The following is a 20,209-nucleotide window of genomic DNA, read 5'->3' as shown; positions in this document are numbered from 1 at the left end:
ACCACTCTGGTTCAATGTGTTTTAATGTGTTTCCTCATGTGTTAGTCAAGAAACACCTTAATCACCTACAAAGTAAACTTGTTCAGGATGTAATATCTCTGATGTGTCTGATTGAGAATTGATGCATTTTCAGTTAAAAGTAAAACCACAATTTTTACTTTGACCTGTGATATTATTTCTTACAAAATACTTGAAAGCAGATTGAACTTACTTAAAGATTGATGTTCAAACTATTGTATTTATAGAATGCATCAGAGATTAAAATAGCAGAAGAAAATGGAGCTGCGTTTGCAGGAGGAACTAATCTGATTCAGAAGGTACAGTGTTGTATTCATGTTCATTAGTTATAGAAATTGTTATCTTTGCCATCCATTGATTTGTTACATGTGGAACCTAACCACTATGCTTACATCTTTTGATGTAATGTAAATGGTTAGTAAAGCTTTGTAGAACAGGGAAGAATTTTCCCATTCTAAGTCTCAAAATCAAGCTAAGAAAAAACTATCCAGTCTGATACTAATTATGCTTGATTTATAGTGTGATTTTTTCCCCCTCTTTTCTTGCTGTATGTTTGTGAGAGTTTTGTGAGTAGACTGGAAAGGGCAATATGACTCTTTGTGGTTTTGAGTGGGAGATTTAAAGTGACATTTAAAAGGTAGCACTCATGAACATCATTATTCATTTTTTGAAGCTCAAATATTTGTTTTTGCCTTCTTGAGGTGAAAAGTGTGATTAACTTTACAGATCACAAAGGATAGTATCTGACCTCTGTAGTAATATGATACTTTTTTTTTTTTGTAATATGATACTTCTAATTATCTTAACTTTTACTCTGCAGCCACTTCAGAGTTGCATAGATTCCCCATGAGGCAACAAGTGGTTATGCTGCTTGTATTGAGAAAGTAACAAAGAATTTGTGGAGCTGAATTGCAATCAGAACAATATATATTTTTTTTTAAGAGGTGGGAAGAAGAAGCCTGTCTGTTGAATTTTGGGAGTTATTTTTGAAAATACAAGAGATTTTCTTTAACATTCTCTAAAATCTTTCTCTTTTAAATTTAATTGTTTAGGTTATAGGAATACTTTTTGTATTTGGCGCAAGAGAAAGTATATGAAAATTTCTTTTTTTTTTTAAGATTTTATTTATTTATTCATGAGAGAGATAGAGAGGCCGAGACATATAGGCAGAGGGAGAAGCAGGCTCCCCACAAGGAGCCTGATGTGGGACTTGATCCCCAGACTCCAGGAACAGGCCCTGAGCCAAAGGCAGATGCTCACTGGTGAGCCACCTAGGTGTCCCTGAAAATTTCTTTTGTTCCATATTCAGATTTGGATTTGGGGAAAGTTTGAACTGGGCCCTTCCTTTGGGATGTAGAAGAGTGTTTGTAGGTTGTTTTTTTTTTTTTTTCCACCCCCAATAGTACTCTAAATGTGGGGAGGATTCTGTATTTTTAAGGAGAGTCTCCAGAATGATTTTTGGGAGTAGCGCTAATGGAAAATACAAAGAGATTATGCTTTCATGCAGAGTCTGGCTCAAAGTCAGAGGGTGGTACCAGTTCTTTCTGATGTATGATAAACTTTAATCAAATTATTAAAATTCTTTTAATTTTTAAAAACTAAACAATACCACATATTCTTTGGAATTGGAGAGTAGAGCGTAATGTCTGGAGCCAGAGAACTAACTATTCTTATTAAATTAGTGTACCGCCTTCCATCTGTTTTTTTTTTTTTTTTCCAGAAAGCATAAGAGTGTCTGGTAGAACTGTCAAAACAACAATGGAGTTTAAATGAAGTTAAATGTTAAGCAAGAAATTACTTCTCAAGAAATAAATGTCTGTAACATTGTTTATTAAATAAAACATATTTGAAAAAGTAACCCAAATAAGGAAAGCAAGTACATTTTGAAATTATTTGGTCAATATTACAGGTACAAAATTTCCCTTAGGGATACCATTGATGATCTATTACTAGAGGAAAAATGCCATCTGTATAAGGCATCACTAGCATATTCTTGCAGGTTTTCACATGGAATCTTTCTTTTTAATTTTTTAATTTTTATTTATTTTATTATTATTTTTTTTCACATGGAATCTTTCAAAGCTCATCCATGTTATTTTTTTTAAAGATTTATTTATTTATTGAAGAGAGAGAAAGAGAGAAAACAAGCAAGCATATAAATGGGGGGAGGGGCACAGGGAGAGGGAAAGACTCCTTAAGCAGACTATATACTGAGCTCATGACCTGACCCAAAATCAAGAGTACGCCACCCAACCAACTGAACCACCCAGGCATCCCTCATTCATGTTAATTTTCAAAGGTATTCAGGTTATGAAATAAATTCAATCCAGTTTTATAAATAGTATCATGAGTGTAATTTTTTTAACACATTCTGTATTTTTTATTTAGATTAAATACTATTTTACTTAGCACTTATAAAAGGTAAGGTACGGGGATCCCTGGGTGGCGCAGTGGTTTGGCGCCTGCCTTTGGCCCAGGGCGCGATCCTGGAGACCCGGGATCAAATCCCACATCGGGCTCCCTGCATGGAGCCTGCTTCTCCCTCTGCCTGTGTCTCTGCCTCTCTCACTCTTTCTGTGTGACTATCGTAGGTTAAAAAAAAAAAAAAAAAAAAAAAAAAAAAAGGTAAGGTACGGTGAATTTACTAAACTAATAGTCATTTAGGTAAGGCCTTTATTTAATAAATTCATTTTGTTTCATTTTGAGATATCACAAATATACTTGGTTGTGAGAGATTTTTAAATAATTTAATTTTTACTCCTCCCTAAAGCATGGTTTTTGTTTGTATAGTTTTGTATTATTCCAAGATGTGATTTTAAGGTTAACTGTAACATAACTTTCACACATAAATTTAAAGGAACATGTCATAAAATCCATATTGGAAAGTAATCTTAGAGTAGAAATTTCACATGCATTTCTTTGACATTTAAAAATTGCCTCTGTTTTCATATTTATATGAATGAGAGCTCTGGGTTCTGGAACTACATTACATGTGTTCGAGATCTGGGTCTGCTTTTTGTAAGTGCACAGTCTGACTAATATGCCTTGAGACCTCAGTTTCCTATCTGGAATGTGTGGCCAACATCAGTACTGCCTCCTAGAATTATTGTAAAGACTGGATGAACTAAATCATTTGACATGTTTAGCAGAATGCTTGGCACATGTGTTAAGTGCTTGTTTAATGCAAGTTATTGTTAAGGGGACCAGAGTAAGTTATTTAGGGAGTAAAGAATTTGTAAAAATAAGAATAGTAACAGAAAGGTAAAATTCCAGAATCACTGTTTAATTTTGCCATGGTACAAGATTTTAGGGTTTATTGTGTAGCCCCAAACTGCGTTTTTTGAGTGACATACTATGGTAATAGTATATGCAAAAAGAATCATTGGTAAAATATTTGTTGTCCAGGCAATATTATTCTAAAAAGTTGCTTTTCTATAATGAAACTAAATGTTTTTGTAATCACTTTGTAATCAACTGTATGTTTAAATGGAGTATATTGTAGTCTAATAATTATTTTAGATGCTTGCCTACATTAAAACTGTTTTTAAAAATTTGTATATTATTATTATTATTTTTGCTATTAAAATGGAATTAAGAGTATGGATAAATATATTATAAATTAATTTATCTTTGACCATCTCACTCCTCTTTTATTTTTAGTTATTGGAGGCAATAGAAGTTTAGTTTCAGTTCTTTGTGAAAATAATTATAGATTAGTTCTCTTGATGCTCTAAATTTAGGAAAGCAGTGTGGTTGCTAGCAATTTGAGTGTTATTAATTTTACATGTGATATATTGCACAATTTTTGGCATTGTTTCTATGGCCAGTTTTAATGAACATAGGAATTCACCTTTGTTAGGAGTATATGAAGCATGTACACATCAGTGCTATCTTCTAGTTTATTATACTTTTGCCTAGTATAACCCCATGTAAGAATTAAATCAGATGAATTTTTTTTTTAGGGATGTGGCAGTTTTTAAAAGAACATCAGGGCTGCCCCGGTGGCTCAGCGGTTTAGCGCCACCTTCAGCCCAGGGCGTAATCCTGGAGACCTGGGATCCAGTCCCACATCAGGCTCCCTGTGTGGAGACGGCTTCTCCCCCTGCCTGTGTCTCTGTGCCTCTTTCTCTCTCTCTCTCTCTCTCTCTCTCTCTCTCTGTCTCATGAATGAATAAATAAAATCTTAAAAAATAAAAAAAAATAAAAGAACATTAGAAAATATTTTGGTTCTAATGGTTTTCATAATTGGTAAATGTGTTTGTAAGGTCTTTGTGTTTGAAGAAAAGAATTGTGCTTAATGTCTGTTTTCTAAGTTCTAAGGGAAATTACTACATTATACTTTATTTTCAGAAGGATAAAGCTTTTCATATAATTTATCTTTTTTCCCCTGATTTTCAGATTTTGGATGATGAAATTCAATCAGACTTTTATGTAGCTGTTCCAGAAATAATGCCTGAGCTTAATCCATTAAAGAAGAAGCTGAAAAAAAGATTTCCAAAACTAACTCGAAGTAAGGGAGAATTCTTTTTATTAATTTAATATGCTGTCAAAAGCTTTCTAATATATATATTTATTTATAAAACGAAACTGCTTATATGTAGAGTAAATAATATGTTCTAGTATTTGAATTTCATGTTGTGTAAGAACATGTGGATTTGATTTTTTTTCCCCTTTGGCATTAATACTGGTAATAATAATTTGAAAACCTAGTTACTTTATAATACCAGTTCTTTAAATTTAGGCCACATTCAAGTTTGAAATTAATGCCATATATTTAACCCACTAGATATGTTATTTTCATACTATTTTATACCTCTTTATCAATATAATATGTATGCTTGTATATGTCAGCATTCATGTATGTTCTATATATATAACATACATATATATAACATATACATATATATATATAATGCTTATTGTGTGCATGGCTCTGTAGATATTTCCCTTAAGGAACTTTCCCCTTCTAGTCATTTCCCTCTTATGAAATCTAGTAAGAGGTAATGTTGTTACATAAATAGCCATAGTGTGAGGTATTATATGATAAATTCACAGTATGCCAAATGTGTTCAGTAGAGGAGGAATTTATACATTGGTGGGGAAATCAGAGAAGGCATGCTGAAGGAGATAACATGTAAACTATAATTTGAGGGCACCTGGCTGGCTCATTCTGTAGAGTGTGCAACTCTTGGTCTCAGGGTTGTGAGTTTGAGCCCCACTTTGGGTGTAGAGATTATTTAAAAATAAAATCTTAAAAAAAAGAAAATAAACTTTAACTTTAAAGGGCAGCTAGCTGGCTCAATCAGTAGAGCATGTGACTCTTGATCCCAGAGTTGTGAATTAAAGCCCTACATTTGGTGTGGAGCCTACTTAAATAAACAAACAAACAAAAAACCTGTACCTTGAAAAATTGGATGAGTAGATTATTATTATTAATAATATTATTATTATTAATTTTAAAGATTGTATTTATTTATTTATTCATGAGAGAGACAGAGAGACAGAGGCAGAGACATAGGCAGAGGAAGAAGCAGGCTTCCTGCAAGGAGCCCATTATGGAACTTGATCCCTGGACGAGGATCACACCCTGAGCCAAAGGCAGATGCTCAACCACTGAGCCACTCAGGCATCCCATTTTAAATAGAAGAAATCTATTAATGATTTACAATGAAATAAGTCAGATATTATAGGCCATGTACAAAAAATGTCAGTTAATTTTCTTTGGCTTGTAGCAAATGGTACCCCTACATTGAAATGAAAGAGAATAATGGGAATTGTATTGGAAGATTGATCCCATATTGGGAAGGATCTTAAGTAAGATCCTAATAAGCTTGGGCTTTTATTCTGTATTTAGCAGGAATTTCTTAGAAGTTTTTAAAGTGGGGAGTTCCTTACAGTTTTAATCTAGAAAGAGTTTGTGTAAGATATATTGGCATGCATCAAAACTAGAAGTTGGGAGCTCAGGTTCGGTGCAGTTGTCAGAGACTAATAAAGGTAATGTTAAAACTAAAGTCTTCATAATGAGATGAGTAAGGAGATAAATGTCAAAGATACTAGGTCTTAGGGCTAATAGGAATGGACAAGTTGAGGAGGAGGAAGGGAGGAGTCCTATAATGCTGAGATTTTGAAGCCTAGGGATCTCCTAATAAATTGATACTAATGGAAACGGAATATTTGGGAGGAAGAATAAGTTTATTTGCTGACATTTTTTTTAGGTGTGCTGGATTTGAGATAAAATTTTATGGTATAAACAGAACAAGTGTTTTAAAATTGTTTTAGTAGATTCATTTTCAAATTCTAATTCAAATTGAACTAATTCATGATATACGATAGCCACTAATACTTATCTGAATTGTAGATTACGTTCTGTATTTAAGCTAATTCAAATGTCCTCTCTGATTCTTTTATTGTTGTAGAGTTTTGTTTAATTTTGGTAACTTGCATTGAATAACACATCCTTAATAGAAATCAGATTGAAGTTTGGTGCTTTTTATTAGCACCATTAGTCCATTATGGTAGTGTGTATTGTCATGGAATCGGACTTCGAGTCTTACCTAAGGAAAACGTGAAACTAAACATTATTTTAAAATTTAAACTGGAATTATAGTTGAATTTGATGAAAATATCTCTCATAATTTTTTGTTTCTAATTAAATTAAGCTCATTAAAACCAAACAATACTAAATATAGTCAATTAAAAGTGAAACTGAATAGCAAATATATCGGTGTCCAGTAATCTCCTTACTTTGCATAGTGAACTGATTTTTCACAGAAATTAACTTTGTCACCTTTGCTACTTTATCCATTCTCTGAAGAATCCTCTTGGCTTCTTTCTTTATTCTTTAGCCTTGAGTTTTTTTTTATTACTGCTTTCATCATAAACGTTGAGACTATTGTTTTTAGCCTGAAAGATTTTCAAATAACTTATTTCTTTATTTCAAATTAGAAAAGTGTCCCTTTAAAATGTTTATCTTTATTAATTGACTTTATTTCTACTTTCATGAGTCATGGTTTCCGTATACCTACCATGGTCAAGTTTCCTAGGTATGTAGTCCTTCACTTCGATTTGCTTTAACAAAGCATCTTGAAAAAATAGACCTTTCTCCTATAACGTTTTCTTTTCTCCCTCCTCAGGATCTGTTTAACAGCACTGGCAAAACATTTATGTTCTTTAAACATGAAGACAAACGATTAACCTGTCAAAAATGTTAACACAGAACACACCAGATGTTTATTAGAACAAATAAGACTAAAAAAAAAAAAAAAGAACAAATGAGATTTGTATTATGCATTTTCAGAGCTTATTCTGATTTTTTTTCTTTAGGAACATTTGATTCCCCTTATATCCAACAAAAGATTTTAGGGTAAAATAGAAACTACGTTTTGAGCAAATGGATGAAAATTAAAAAACAAACAAGCCCCTACAGCTGAGCTCATTAGTTTCCCATTTTGTCTTACATTTTGTTTTACTAATGGGAGTGGGTGTAACTGTCTTGGCTGGATTGAGTGTGCACATTTTGCAGCTTGTTTAATGCTGCATTTTTATTCATTTTATTTTAATTACGTAACTGTAGGCAAGTTCTCTACTTGTCAAATGCACACTTGGGTTCTTTTCCTAGTATTATGTCTTCTTTCTTTGAAAAAAAGACATTTAAAACTTGCTTTTCAAATTTCTTGGAAGAAATTGGGTTTCATTTTGCTTGTCAACTAGCTTTCTTTTCCCGATGTAAATGCCCTCTGGATTGTTTCCTCTTTAATATAGATATGTTTTTTTGATATTTTAGATTTTTTTTATTGCTAACCTATCTTTTAACACTTATTAAACAAAAAATATGAGTATGAAAAATATCTTGACTTAATGGAATTAGTCTTTTATTACACATATTAACCTATGAGTGGGTATTATGACATAGATGGAGAAAGTGGAATCCTTTTTAAACTATGCTAAGTTATTGGCAGGTAGGTGGAAGAGGGACATGATTAGAAAATTGGACTCACTAATGTGTATTCTTCTTAACACATAGCTCTCTCTTTTTTCTTTTAGCAACCCTGATTCCTTATTTTATTTTTTTTAATTGGAGTTCAATTTCCAACATATAGCATAACACCCAGTGCTCATCTCATCAAGTGCCCCCCTCAGTGCCCGTCGCCCAGTCACCCCCACCCCCCGCCAACCTCCCTTTCACCACCCCTTGTTCATTTCCCAGAGTTAGGAGTCTCTCATGTTCTGTCTCCCTTTTTGATATTTCCCACTCATTTTTTTTCTCCTTTCCCCTTTATTCCCTTTCACTATTTTTTATATTCCCCAAGTGAATGAGACCGTATAATGCTTGTCCTTCTCCGATTGACTTATTTCACTCAGCATAATACCCTCCAGTTCCATCCACATTGAAGCAAATGGTGGGTGTTTGTCGTTTCTAATGGCTGAGGAATATTCCATTGTATACATAGACCACATCTTCTTTATCCATTCATCTGTCGATGGACACCGAGGCTCCTTCCACAGTTTGGCTATTGTGGACATTGCTGCTAGAAACATCGGGGTGCAGGTGTCCCGGCATTTCACTGCATCTGTATCTTTGGGGTAAATCCCCAGCAGTGCAATTGCTGGGTCGAAGGGCAGGTCTATTTTGAACTCTTTGAGGAACCTCCACACAGTTTTCCAGAGTGGCTGCACCAGGTCACATTCCCACCAACAGTGTAAGAGGGTTCCCTTTTCTCCACATCCTCTCCAACATTTGTGGTTTCCTGCCTTGTTAATTTTCCCCATTCTCACTGGGGTGAGGTGGTATCTCTTTGTGGTTTTGATTTCTATTTCCCTGATGGCAAGTGATACATTTTCTCATGTGCATGTTGGCCATGTCTATGTCTTCCTCTGTGAGATTTCTCTTCATGTCTTTTGCCCATTTCGTGATTGGATTGTTTCTTTGCTGTTGAGTTTAATAAGTTCTTTATAGATTTTGGAAACTAGTCCTTTATCTGATATGTCATTTGCAAATCTCTTCTCCCATTCTGTAGGTTGTCTTTTAGTTTTGTTGACTGTATCCTTTGCTGTGCAAAAGCTTCTTATCTTGATGAAGTCCCAATAGTTCAGTTTTGCTTTTCTTTCTTTTGCCTTCGTGGATGTATCTTGCAAGAAGTTACTATGGCCGAGTTCAAAAAGGGTGTTACCTGTGTTCTTCTCTAGGATTTTGATGGAATCTTGTCTCACATTTAGATCTTTCATCCATTTTGAGTTTATCTTTAACACATAGCTCTTAGAGTTAACATCAATACTCTAGTTGGAGTCTTTTCAAAAAGAAAGGTTGTTGTAGGGCATCCCGGGTGGCTCAGCGGTTTAGTGTCACCTTCAGCCCAGGGTGTGATCCTGGAGACCCGGGATCAAGTCCCATGTCATGCTCCCTGTATGGAGCCTGTTTCTCCCTCTGCCTGTGTCTCTGCCTCTCTCTCTCCTCTCTGTGTTTCTCATGAATAAATAAATAAAATCTTTAAAAAAAAAAAAAAAAGAAAGAAAGGATGCTGTAGCAGTCTTGTCCAAAGAGTATTCACATCTACTGAGTAAGGGCACTGCTTTCTGTATGGAAGATGGTATTGTATCATATTTGACACTAGTGGATGTAAACTTACTGAAACCTAATGTGAAATATTTTTAACTCATAGATTGACATGCTGTACTTAAGAGTATTACTTGCATTTTTAAAACAATTGGAACTCTTTGGTTATATAAAGAAAAATATGAAGACAGGATTTTTGCACAGTAACGAATTAGAAATTTTTCTAAATTCCCCCCTCATGTATTAGTTTAAAAACTATTTATGTGTGAAAGACTCCAATGATAATTAGGAATAATGATAATTATTATAGATTAATTATTGATATATTACAGCTGGTTTTGTTACTCTTCCTTCATTTCCTATACTCTAGCAATAGTGGCCTTCTTGCCCTTCCTCATACACACTAAGTGTTCTCCCTTCTCTGATCTTTGGACTTACTGTTTCATCTATCTATAATGCTCTTTGCTTATTAACCTGGTTCACTTTCTCATTCAAATATCACCTAGGCAAAGAGGCCTTCCATAACTACCCTATAGAAACTGTTATCCTCCATGCCCTCTTAATCACTGATTTTTTTCATTATTGCAGTTTTTTAATTTTTTAGGACTTAATCACTTTTAGCATCTTACTCTGGCAACCACCATATTGTTCTCTGTGTTTATAGGTATTTTGCTTTTTTGTTTGTTTTTTAAATTACATATAGAAATGAAATCATACGGTATTTTCCTTTCTCTGTCTCACTTATTTCACTTGGCATAATAGCCCCCAGGTCCATCCATGTTGTTGCAAATGGCAAAGTCTCATACTTTTTTATGTCTGAGTAACTTTCCATTTGGTGTGTGTGTGTGTGTGTGTGTGTGTGTGTATGTATGTGTGTGTATGTATGTATCAATCATACCTTTTTTATCCATTCATCTGTTGATGAACACTTAGGTTGCTTCTGTCCTGACAATTGTAAATAATGCTGCAATAAACAAACATAGGGATGCATATATATTTTTTTGAATTAGTGGTTTCATTTTCTTTGTATAGATACTCAGCAGTGGGATTACTGGATTGCATGGTAATTTCTACCTTTTATTTTTTGAGGAACCTCCATACTGTTTTACACAGTGACTGTACCAATTCACATTCCTACCAGCAGTGCACAAGGATTCCTTTTTCACCACATCCTCACCAGCACTTGTTATTTCTTGTGTTTTTGATACTAGCCATTCTGACCAGGTATACGGTAATGTCTGATTGTGGTTTTGATTTGCATTTCCCTATGACTAGTGATGTTGAGCATCTTTTCATGTGTCTTTTGGCCCTCTGCATGTCTTTTTTGGGAAAATGTCTCTTCAGATCCCCTGCCCATTTTTTAATTGGATTGTTTTTCGGTGTGAGTTATGTATGTTCTTTATATATTTTGGCTGTTAACCCACTATCACATATATCAGTTGCATATATCTTCTCCCACTCAGTAGGTTGCCTTTTTGTTTTGTTGATTATTTTCTTCACTGTGCAAAAGCTTTTTATTTTTTGATGTAGTCCCATTAGATTATTTTTGCTTTTATTTCCCTTGTCTAAGAAGTATCTAGAAAAATGTTGCTAAAGTTTATATCAGAGATTATTGACTATGTTTTCTTCTAGGAGTTTTATGATTTTAGGTCCCAGATTTAAGTCTTTAACCCATTTTGAGTTTATTTTTGTTTAGTGTAAAAAGGGGTCCAACTTCATTCTTTTGCATGTAGCTGTCTAGTTTTTCACTGTTTATTGAAGGGACCTTCTTTTCTCCATTGTATATTCTTGCCTTCTTTGGTGAAGACTAATTGACCATGTAAGTGTGGGTTTATTTTTGGACTCTGTCCTGTTCTGTTGGTCCATGTGTCTGTTTTTGTGACAGTACCATACTTTTTCTGATTGCTACAACTTTGCAGTATATCTTGAAATGTGGGATTTTTTACCTCCAACTTTGTTCTGTTTTTCTTGTGTGTTTTTTTTCTTCCCAAGATTGCTTTGGGTATTCAGGGTCTTTTGTGGCTCCATACAGATTTTGGGATTATTTGTTCTAGTTCTGTGAAAAATGCTGTTGGTATTGATAAATATTCTATTGAATCTGTACATTGCTTTGGGTAGTATGGACATTTTAATGCATTGCTTAATTTTAACATAATATTAATTCCTTTGGTCCATGAGCATGGAATATCTTTCTATTTGTTTGTATCATCTTCAGTTTCTTTCATCCATGTTTTATAGTTTTCAGTCTTCTACCTCTTGGTCAAATTTATTCCTAGGTATTTTATTCTCTTTTGGTGCAATTGTAGATGAGATTGCTTTCTTAATTTCTCTTTCTGCTGCTTCATTGTTAATGTATAGAAATGCAACAGATTTCTGTATTATTAATTTTGTATCCTGCAAGCCTACTGAATTCATTTATTTTTTTAAGATTTTATTTATTTATTTGAGAGAGAGAAAGAAAGAGAGCTAGCATGAGCAGGAGGAGGGGCAAAAGGAGAGGGAAAGGGAGAAGCAGACTTCCTGCTGAGCACAATCTGATGTGGGGCTTGATCCCAGGACACTGGACCTGAGCTGAAGTCAGACACTTAAGCAACTGAGCCACCCAGGCATAATAGTTTTTGGTGGTCTTTAGGGTTTTCTGTGTAGTATTATATCATCTGCAAATAGTAACAGTTATACTTCTTCCTTAGTAGTTTGGATCCCCCCTTTTTTTTTTTCATGTCTGATTGCTATTGCTAGGACTTCCAGTAGGTGTTGAATAAAAATGGTAAGAGTCGACATCCTTATCTTATTTCTGTTTTTTGAGGAAAAGCTTCCAGTTTGTCATATTGAGTATAGTGTTAACTGTACATTTGTCATATTTAGCCTTTATTATGTTGAGGTATGTTCCTTCTATATAGATGTTGAGAGTTTTTATCAGGAACAGATATTGAAATTTGTCATTGCTTTTTCTGTATCTACTAAGATGATCACATGATTTTCATCTTTCATTTTATATCCTTTTTTTTTGTTGTGTGTATTTGGTTCTTATTAGAGTATGAGTATTTTTTGGTTTTGTCCAATTGTATTCATATGGCCTAGAATGATATGTGGCACATAGGGGGCCTCAACAAATATTTGTACAGTGAATGCACATTGTAACATTCAGTTGATAGAAGATACAACATTAAATTAAGTCAAGTGAGGAATGAATTACAATTTATAGATTTTTTTTGGATTAGAATAATTGTATGTATAGTTATTGAGAATCTGTATCAACTGTGTCCCAAGCCTTGAGTGTGGTAAGTATGAACAAGATAGACAAGGCCCTTACTGTCACAGAACTGTTTTTTGCAGCAGGCAAACTTATTTAATTTGATATTTAATCATGCTCAGATTTCTAGTTAAACAAAAGAACCATAAAACATATATTTGATATATAAAAAACCTTTATTTGATTTAGCTATCTTTTCTAGCTATGATCTTTTCTTCTTTGTTGTTTTATACTGTTTTACACAAGTGGTCTTCACTGGTTGGATGTCTCCTTTTCCTTACCAAGTATTATTCTTTCTTACATCCTTCTTTCATAATTCAACTAAAATGTTGCTCTTAGTAAAAATCATCAGTTTTTCTTCTGCCGTATTCAGAGATCTCTTCTAATTTTTTTTTTGTTTCTGGAAATTTTCTTTTACACTATATGATCTTAACTCACCTTCTTTCTTATTAACTGTCCCTACTTTTTTTTCCCTGTCTTGTTTTATCCTACTCTCTTCTTTCCTATGATATTCTTGGATAAAGGAGAAAAGAGAATATTAGAGTGAAATACCTGATTATATAGTTTAATACTGATTATGTTCATTATGGAAATTGGTAGAATTAGAAGAAGAGAAAGGGAAGGGAAGACAAAAGAGAGAGGTAGAAGAATATAAAAGTACAGAGAAAAGAGAAAATGAAGAAGACAGCAACTACATATAATAAGGGCTAGCAGAGCCCTAGAAATAGTGGTGAAGATTTAACATTGGGCTATATTGAAAAGCAGAATGGAATATTGGTTAATATATACCTGTCTTGGTCTTATGTTTATTCACTTACGACCTTCAACTGGCTTTTTAACATTTTTGTGTCTCTGTTTATGCATCTACAAAATGGATTTCATGATAACATCTCTCTATAGTGTTTTTGTTATAGTGTGTGTAAGAGCTTAGCACAGGCTGGGTGATAGGTGCATAATATAAATGAACTATAATTATTACTGACTCCCTGCAATTCCTAAGGTAGCTATTTATTCTCTGCAGTTAATTTAGGAGTATTCATTCTTGTTCATGCCTTTATATATCATTTCTGCCTTCATAATTCATTTATTAATTAAAAACATAATAATTGAGGACCTACTATGTGCCAGACAGTGCACTGAGGGTTGAAAGATAAAAAGATAGTTTCCATCTTTAAGGAGATTTAAAAAGAGAGAGACAAGAACAAACTACTGCACTAAAATGCAGAAAGAGAACTAGTGTACAGTGTGCAAAGTGTTGAGAGGATTGAGGGACTACTTTGTAGAATCAGATTATATAAAGGAGACAGCAGTTGAGAGGTTAAGGATTAGTAAGTATTAGTAAGTATTTTCTTTCCTGACATGCATGGGGAGAACATTCCATGTAGAGGAAATGGCACAAAAATATGAGAAAGTTGTGTTCAGGAAATTATAAATACTTTTCTATCATTTGGTACATAACATTTTATCAGATAATGGTGATCAGTGGGGTTAGACAGTGATAGGCAGTGGGCCAGATGACCGAGGGCTTTGTGTGATGTACTGTGGAGGTTAGATTTTATCCTTTATCACTTAGAAGCCATTGAAAAATGTTGCTCAGAAGAATGATGTAAGATTTGCTTATTTGAATTACTGTATGTGGGAGCTGTGTAAGTGATAGCATGGTAATAGAGAAATGATGTAACTCAAACAGAGACCAGTAGGAGGCTAACGCAGTAGGCTAAGTAAAAGATGAATAAGGACAGAATCTGAGCAGCGGCAATAAAAATGAAGAGGAGGAAGGCTGTTGTGGGATATTGAGGAGGCAGAATGAACAGTAGTTACTGATTAGATATAGGGGGGTAAGGGCGAGGGAGGAATCTAGAATGATTCCCTGATTTCTGTTGTGAGTAATCCAGTATATACTATGAAATAGACAGGTGGTGAAACAGGTTTGGGCATGATCATATCAGGCAAAAGAGGGAAGATAGAGTTAGGCTGGCACAAATTTATTCTATTTTCCTAGAAGTCAGTATGAAGATGAATAAGTTGTGATAAATAAATGTGCACATTGTAATTTCTAGAGTAAGTGAAAATCATGCACAGATACAGGTTAAAACTAAATAAAGGAATAAAAAAAAGATACACTAAAATATTTTTGTTTAAAAGAGAAGAGGCAGTAAAGGAAGAAAAGAGGAACATATGAGGTGAGACAAATGAGACAAATAGAAAACACATCAAAATAAAAACCTAAATCCAGCCATATCAATAGTTTTGTTATTTGGAAATGGAATGAATGAACATTCCACCTGAAAGAGATTATAAGACAAAGAAAAAAAATCCAATTTTATGGTGTTTACAGGAGACACACTTTATATTCAAACATACAAATAGGCTAAAAATAAAATGATAGGTAAAGATATACTATGAAAACAGTAAGCATTAGTGACTTGGACTGACTGTATTAATACCAGACAAAATGGACTGTTGAGACAAGGGCTGTTAGGAACAACTTTATGCCAGTGAAACGGGCAAATTTCTTGTAAGACACAGATCACTAGCGTATCTAGAAAATCTACATGGATCTATAGCAACTGAAGAAATTGAATTAGTAATTTACAGCTTCCCACAGTGAAAAGTTCAGAGCCAGGTGACTTCTTACTGGTGTATTCTATCCAATATTTAAGGCAAAAATAATATCACAACCTCTTTTAGAAAATAATGGGGAAGGAACACTTACCAACTCATTTTATGAACTCAGCATTACCCTGATATCAGAGGTAGACAGGACATTACAAACAAAGAAAACAACAGACCAATATCCTTCATGAGCATTGAAGCACGAATTTTTAACAAAATATTAGCAAATTGAATCCAGCAGTATGTTTTTATGTATATATGTATGTATATAAAGGTTAGTAAACACTAACTAAGAAGGTTTATTCTAGGATCACAAAGTTAGCTTAACATCTGAACATCAATATACTATATCATGTTAATAGAATAAAGGAAGTAGGGCAGCCCCGGTGGCGCAGCGGTTTAGCGTCGCCTGCAGCCCGGGGTGTGATCCTGGAGACCCTGGATCGAGTCCCACGTCGGGCTCCCTGCATGGGGCCTGCTTCTCCCTCTGCCTGTGTCTCTGCCTCTCTCTCGCTCTCTCTGAATGAATAAATAAATAAATCTTTAAAAAAATAAAAGACTAAACAAATTTAAAAAAAAGATTAAAAAAAAAAGAATAAAGGAAGTAGATCTTAAGATCATCTCAGTAGATGCAGGGAAATCATTTGACAAAGTCTACAGCAGCCATTCATGCTAAGAATTTAGAATACTAGGAATAGAAGTGAACTTCCTCAACTTGACAAAGCACATTTATGAAAAATCAGCAGTTTATATCATTCTTAGTGATGAAACCATTAAGATTGAGTGCTCTCTACCTAAAATCAGGAACAAAGTAAAGATTTGTTCTCTCATCATTTATGTTCAGCCTTGTACTGAAGGTCAGTGAAATAAAGGGCATACATATGGGAAAGGAAAAAATCAAACTGTCTTTATACCCAGAAATTGTGATCCTGAGTGAATTCTAATAAGTGAATTTAGAGAGGTTAAAGTATTTAAGATCAATACACAAAATCAACTGTATTTCTATAGTAGCAATAGCTAATCAAAATGAAATTTATAAAAATAATATTAATAAGAGTTTAGAAGGTTAAATAAGGGAATAATAAGTCAAAATAAGGAATAAATTTAACAAAAGACACAAGACCTACTTACAGAGAGCTGTTTAATGTTGCTGAAAGTGTCAGGAATACCTAAGAAAATAAAGGGGCATGTCATTGCTTTTTGAAGGATAATATTATTAAGAGGAAGTTTTTCCTATATTTTCTACAAATTTAGTGCCGTCCCAATCAAGCTCCCAGAAAGATTAAAAAAAAAAAAAAAACATTTTTTTTGAAATTAATAACATTTATTTTTGAATTAATACATAAGTGGAAATGGAAGGAGCCTGGAATTAAAAAAAAAAAAGTTTTTAAAAAAGGAAGAACAGAATTGGAGGACTTGCATTACCTGATTTAAGACTTTAGTGCTGTAGTAATCAGGACAGTGTGGTATGGCATGAGTATGGATGTGTGTAGATCAAACATTGGGAGTTAAAAAAAATAGACCCAAGCCTAAGGGACAACTGCTTTTTGGAAAAGCTGCCAAGGTTATATGGGGGAAGAATACTTTTCAATGAATGTTTTGAAATAACTGGATATCCCTTTCCTCACATCAAACACAAATATTAATTAAAAATGGATCACAAATCTAATTGTAAGGGCTAAAGCCATGAAATTCTAGAAGAAAATTTTCTGGAAGAGCATCTTTTTGGCTCTGAATTAGGCAAAGATTTCTTAGGACACAAAAAGCATGAGCCATAGAAGAAATTGCTACATTGAACTATTAAAATTAAAAACTTGCTTATGGGAAAACACCACTAAGAAAATAAAAAGACAAGCCTCAGTTTGGTGGAGAATATTTGCTACATATATATCTGATAAAAGACTTATATCCAGAATATACAAAGAACTCTATAATTTAGGAAGAGACTATTTTTAAAAAGGAGCAAAAGAACTGAACAGGCAGTTTACAAAATAAGATCTACATTTGGCCATTAAGCACTAGAAATGATGCTCAACATCTTGGTCATTAGGTAAATGCAAATCAACAAGGACAGACTTTGGTTAGAAGACAAAGAGGAGGATCCCTGGGTGGCTCAGCAGTTTGGCACCTGCCTTTGCCCCAGGGCATGATCCTGGGGTCCTGGGATCGAGTCCCACGTCAGGCTCCCTGCATGAAGCCTGCTTCTCCTTCTGCCTGTGTCTCTGCCTCTCTCTCTGTGTCTTTCATGAATAAATAAAATCTTAAAAAAAAAAAAAAAAAACAGGAAGAAAAAGGAATATGTTAGGTCAAAGGAAGATTTTATTTGGGGATAGAATTGGCCTGAAAATTCAAATCTGCATCATTACTAAACCCGATCTATCAATTTTTTTTCTGGTTTCATATTCTAACTGTAAACACACTATATATAAGTTTTTTAGTACTCCATCAGAACCTTCTCTTCAGTATGTTTTAATGCAGACCTATTTCTATTTTCTTCTTAAGCCCTGATCTTTCACACTCATTGAACGTCACTATGAGATCAGACCCAAGATGATGAAGTTGTTTGTTTATTCTTTCAGCAAACATTTGCCCTTTTGTACTCCTTACTAATTAACCTACCTGCATCTAGACAGAGATATTAGGTAGGCTATTGGAGATCATTGATGAGAGAGGTTGTAACTGGAGATAAAATTGGCAATTATCTGTAGATAAATGGTTTTTAAAGCCATGTATCTGGATGAGATCACTTAAGTGTGATTAATAGAAAGAGGTCAGATGACTGAGCTCTAAGGTAGTTTAATCTTTGTAAGTCACCTAGGGAAGGGTGGGTCAACCAACAAATTGAGTGGAACAGCTAGTAAGAGTAGTGTTTCAGAGAACAAGTCTGGATATTTTAAGAAAAGAAGATATATATATATACTCTGAACTGCTCTTGATAGGTCAAGTCAGAGGAGCATTGAGAAATGATTATTAGATTTATCATTGTGAAGGTCATTGGTGACCTTGACACTATTATTTTCAGTGGATGATAACCTGATTGAAGTAGATTTAAGAGAAAATGGAAAGAGGAAGTAGAGAGAGAAAGACTAGACAGCTGTTTTGAGAACTAATACTCTTAAGGGAAGTATTGGCCGCCTGAAGACATTATGAAGTTGTAGATGTGTTTTAAGTTGGGAGGTTTTATTTCAAGTTTGTAAGCTGTTGATAGTGTTTTAGAAAAGCATGTCTAAGAAAATTGACAGTGTAATAGAAGGGAGGGGTGGGATCTAGTGCACAAATGAAGATGATTGGCTTTTGCTAAGAGCACAGACTCTTCATTCACAGTGACAGAAAGGAAGAAGGCATTGTGGTTATAGATTTTGGTTAGTCAACATAATTCTTGAGCTCTCACTTTGTAGAAGGCACTATTCTTAAGGAACAACATTTAGTAGAGATAGGAGTGCCTGTTTTTTGTACACCACTATCAGCATTTACTGTTTATATGATACTATTTTTCATACTGTTTAATACTAGTTACATCAGAATGTGATATTAAAAAAAGTAGCATTTTATAGTAGTTGCTCCATCTGCACATCCCTTTTCTTCCCATCAATGACAATTAGATTGTAAGCTCCTTGTGGATAATTGCTTTCATTTACAGTGAAGTGCTCCTGAGCCATACTGAACAACTCCTCAGATGATCCTTAAAATATGCTGAAGATATACCATACTCTCTATGTAATGATATCTTCACGTTGACTTATCATGGGAAGAATTATTGGATACACTGAAGAGTGGTGTGTCTTTAGTAGCATATTCCTTATTATATTTCTTACTCTTCAAATAATTCATATTTTCTATGTACAAAATTGAAAAATTTTCAAGTTAAGCTGCGTTGTCACGAAATCTTAAAAACTTATATTTTGTGTATTAAATTTGAATTAATGACTGAAATTTGGGAGGTACAGTTTATTTTTGAAGTCTTCTCTGTGATCCTTTGAAAATTCTTAATTTTTACCTTGACTTAATTTTTCTTCTTTCTATATTCAGTTATACTTCTTTTTCTACCATAGTGGAGGACAAAGTTTTTTTTTTCTTTTTTTAAAGGTTTGCATGTTTATTTGTAATTACAATTTACATTACTCCAACAGAGCAGCCCACTGCTATGTTCTAATTCTTAGCCATTAAGTCCTACAAAAGTAAATCCAAGCTTTTACAGTAACTGAATCAATACAGAACTAAAACCTTTATAGCTACGTAAAGGGGCTTAGTTACCAAGGTGCTTATGTTCAACATGATGCCCTCTCTGGCAGAAGGGTGCATGCTTACACTAAAGGTCTGACCCATTTACTCATGCAACAAATTTATATTCCCCACCCTCCCTCCACCCACTGTAAAACAAAAACACAGCTATTTACAGTTGAGAAGAAAAAGGTTCTTGGTTAACCAACTTTGCAAAAAAGACTGGCTCATTTCCAAGTGGATGAGACGCTGAACATTGGCCAGAGTCCATTAGAATCCTATAAATTGAGTTTCAATTCTTAACTCTTTTTTCATGCCAGTTTCTGTAGCCATTTGTGCAATAATGAGCTGCTTCTGGACTGTCAGTCACTATGATTATTATTTCTACTGCTAAATCTTGTGACTTTTCTAGTTCGTTTCTCTTTTTTATGGTAGGAAAGGTCAGGTGAGTTTCACATTAAAGTAGGTAAAAAACTTCTTAAAAGATTTCAAGACTACTGTTTGCTTTTATCACAGAAAATCTTTTTTTTTTTTATCACAGAAAATCT

The 20,209-nt window shown here is 34.0% G+C and overlaps 1 protein-coding gene across 7 annotated transcripts in view; it reads left to right on the top strand.

The window, feature by feature from the left end:
- Positions 1 to 20,209, top strand: part of MRPL1 (mitochondrial ribosomal protein L1) — a 140,269-nt gene that overhangs the window by 78,776 nt on the left and 41,284 nt on the right. For 5 of the 7 annotated variants that reach the window (XR_005382931.1, XR_005382932.1, XM_038582344.1 and 2 more), the window contains 2 exons: positions 246 to 317; positions 4,417 to 4,528. Coding sequence is in view for 5 of the 7 variants with exons in the window: in XM_038582344.1 (XP_038438272.1) it covers positions 246 to 317; positions 4,417 to 4,528 (184 nt within the window). In the remaining 2 variants the exon portion in view is untranslated. The remainder of the gene's footprint in view (positions 1 to 245; positions 318 to 4,416; positions 4,529 to 20,209) is intronic. The other 2 variants (XM_038582347.1, XM_038582345.1) reach the window with 1 other exon arrangement.

The sequence above is a fragment of the Canis lupus genome, chromosome 32, assembly GCF_011100685.1.
Source record: "Canis lupus familiaris isolate Mischka breed German Shepherd chromosome 32, alternate assembly UU_Cfam_GSD_1.0, whole genome shotgun sequence".
NCBI lineage: Eukaryota > Metazoa > Chordata > Mammalia > Carnivora > Canidae > Canis > Canis lupus.
This window is presented reverse-complemented; position numbering and strand designations above follow the sequence as displayed.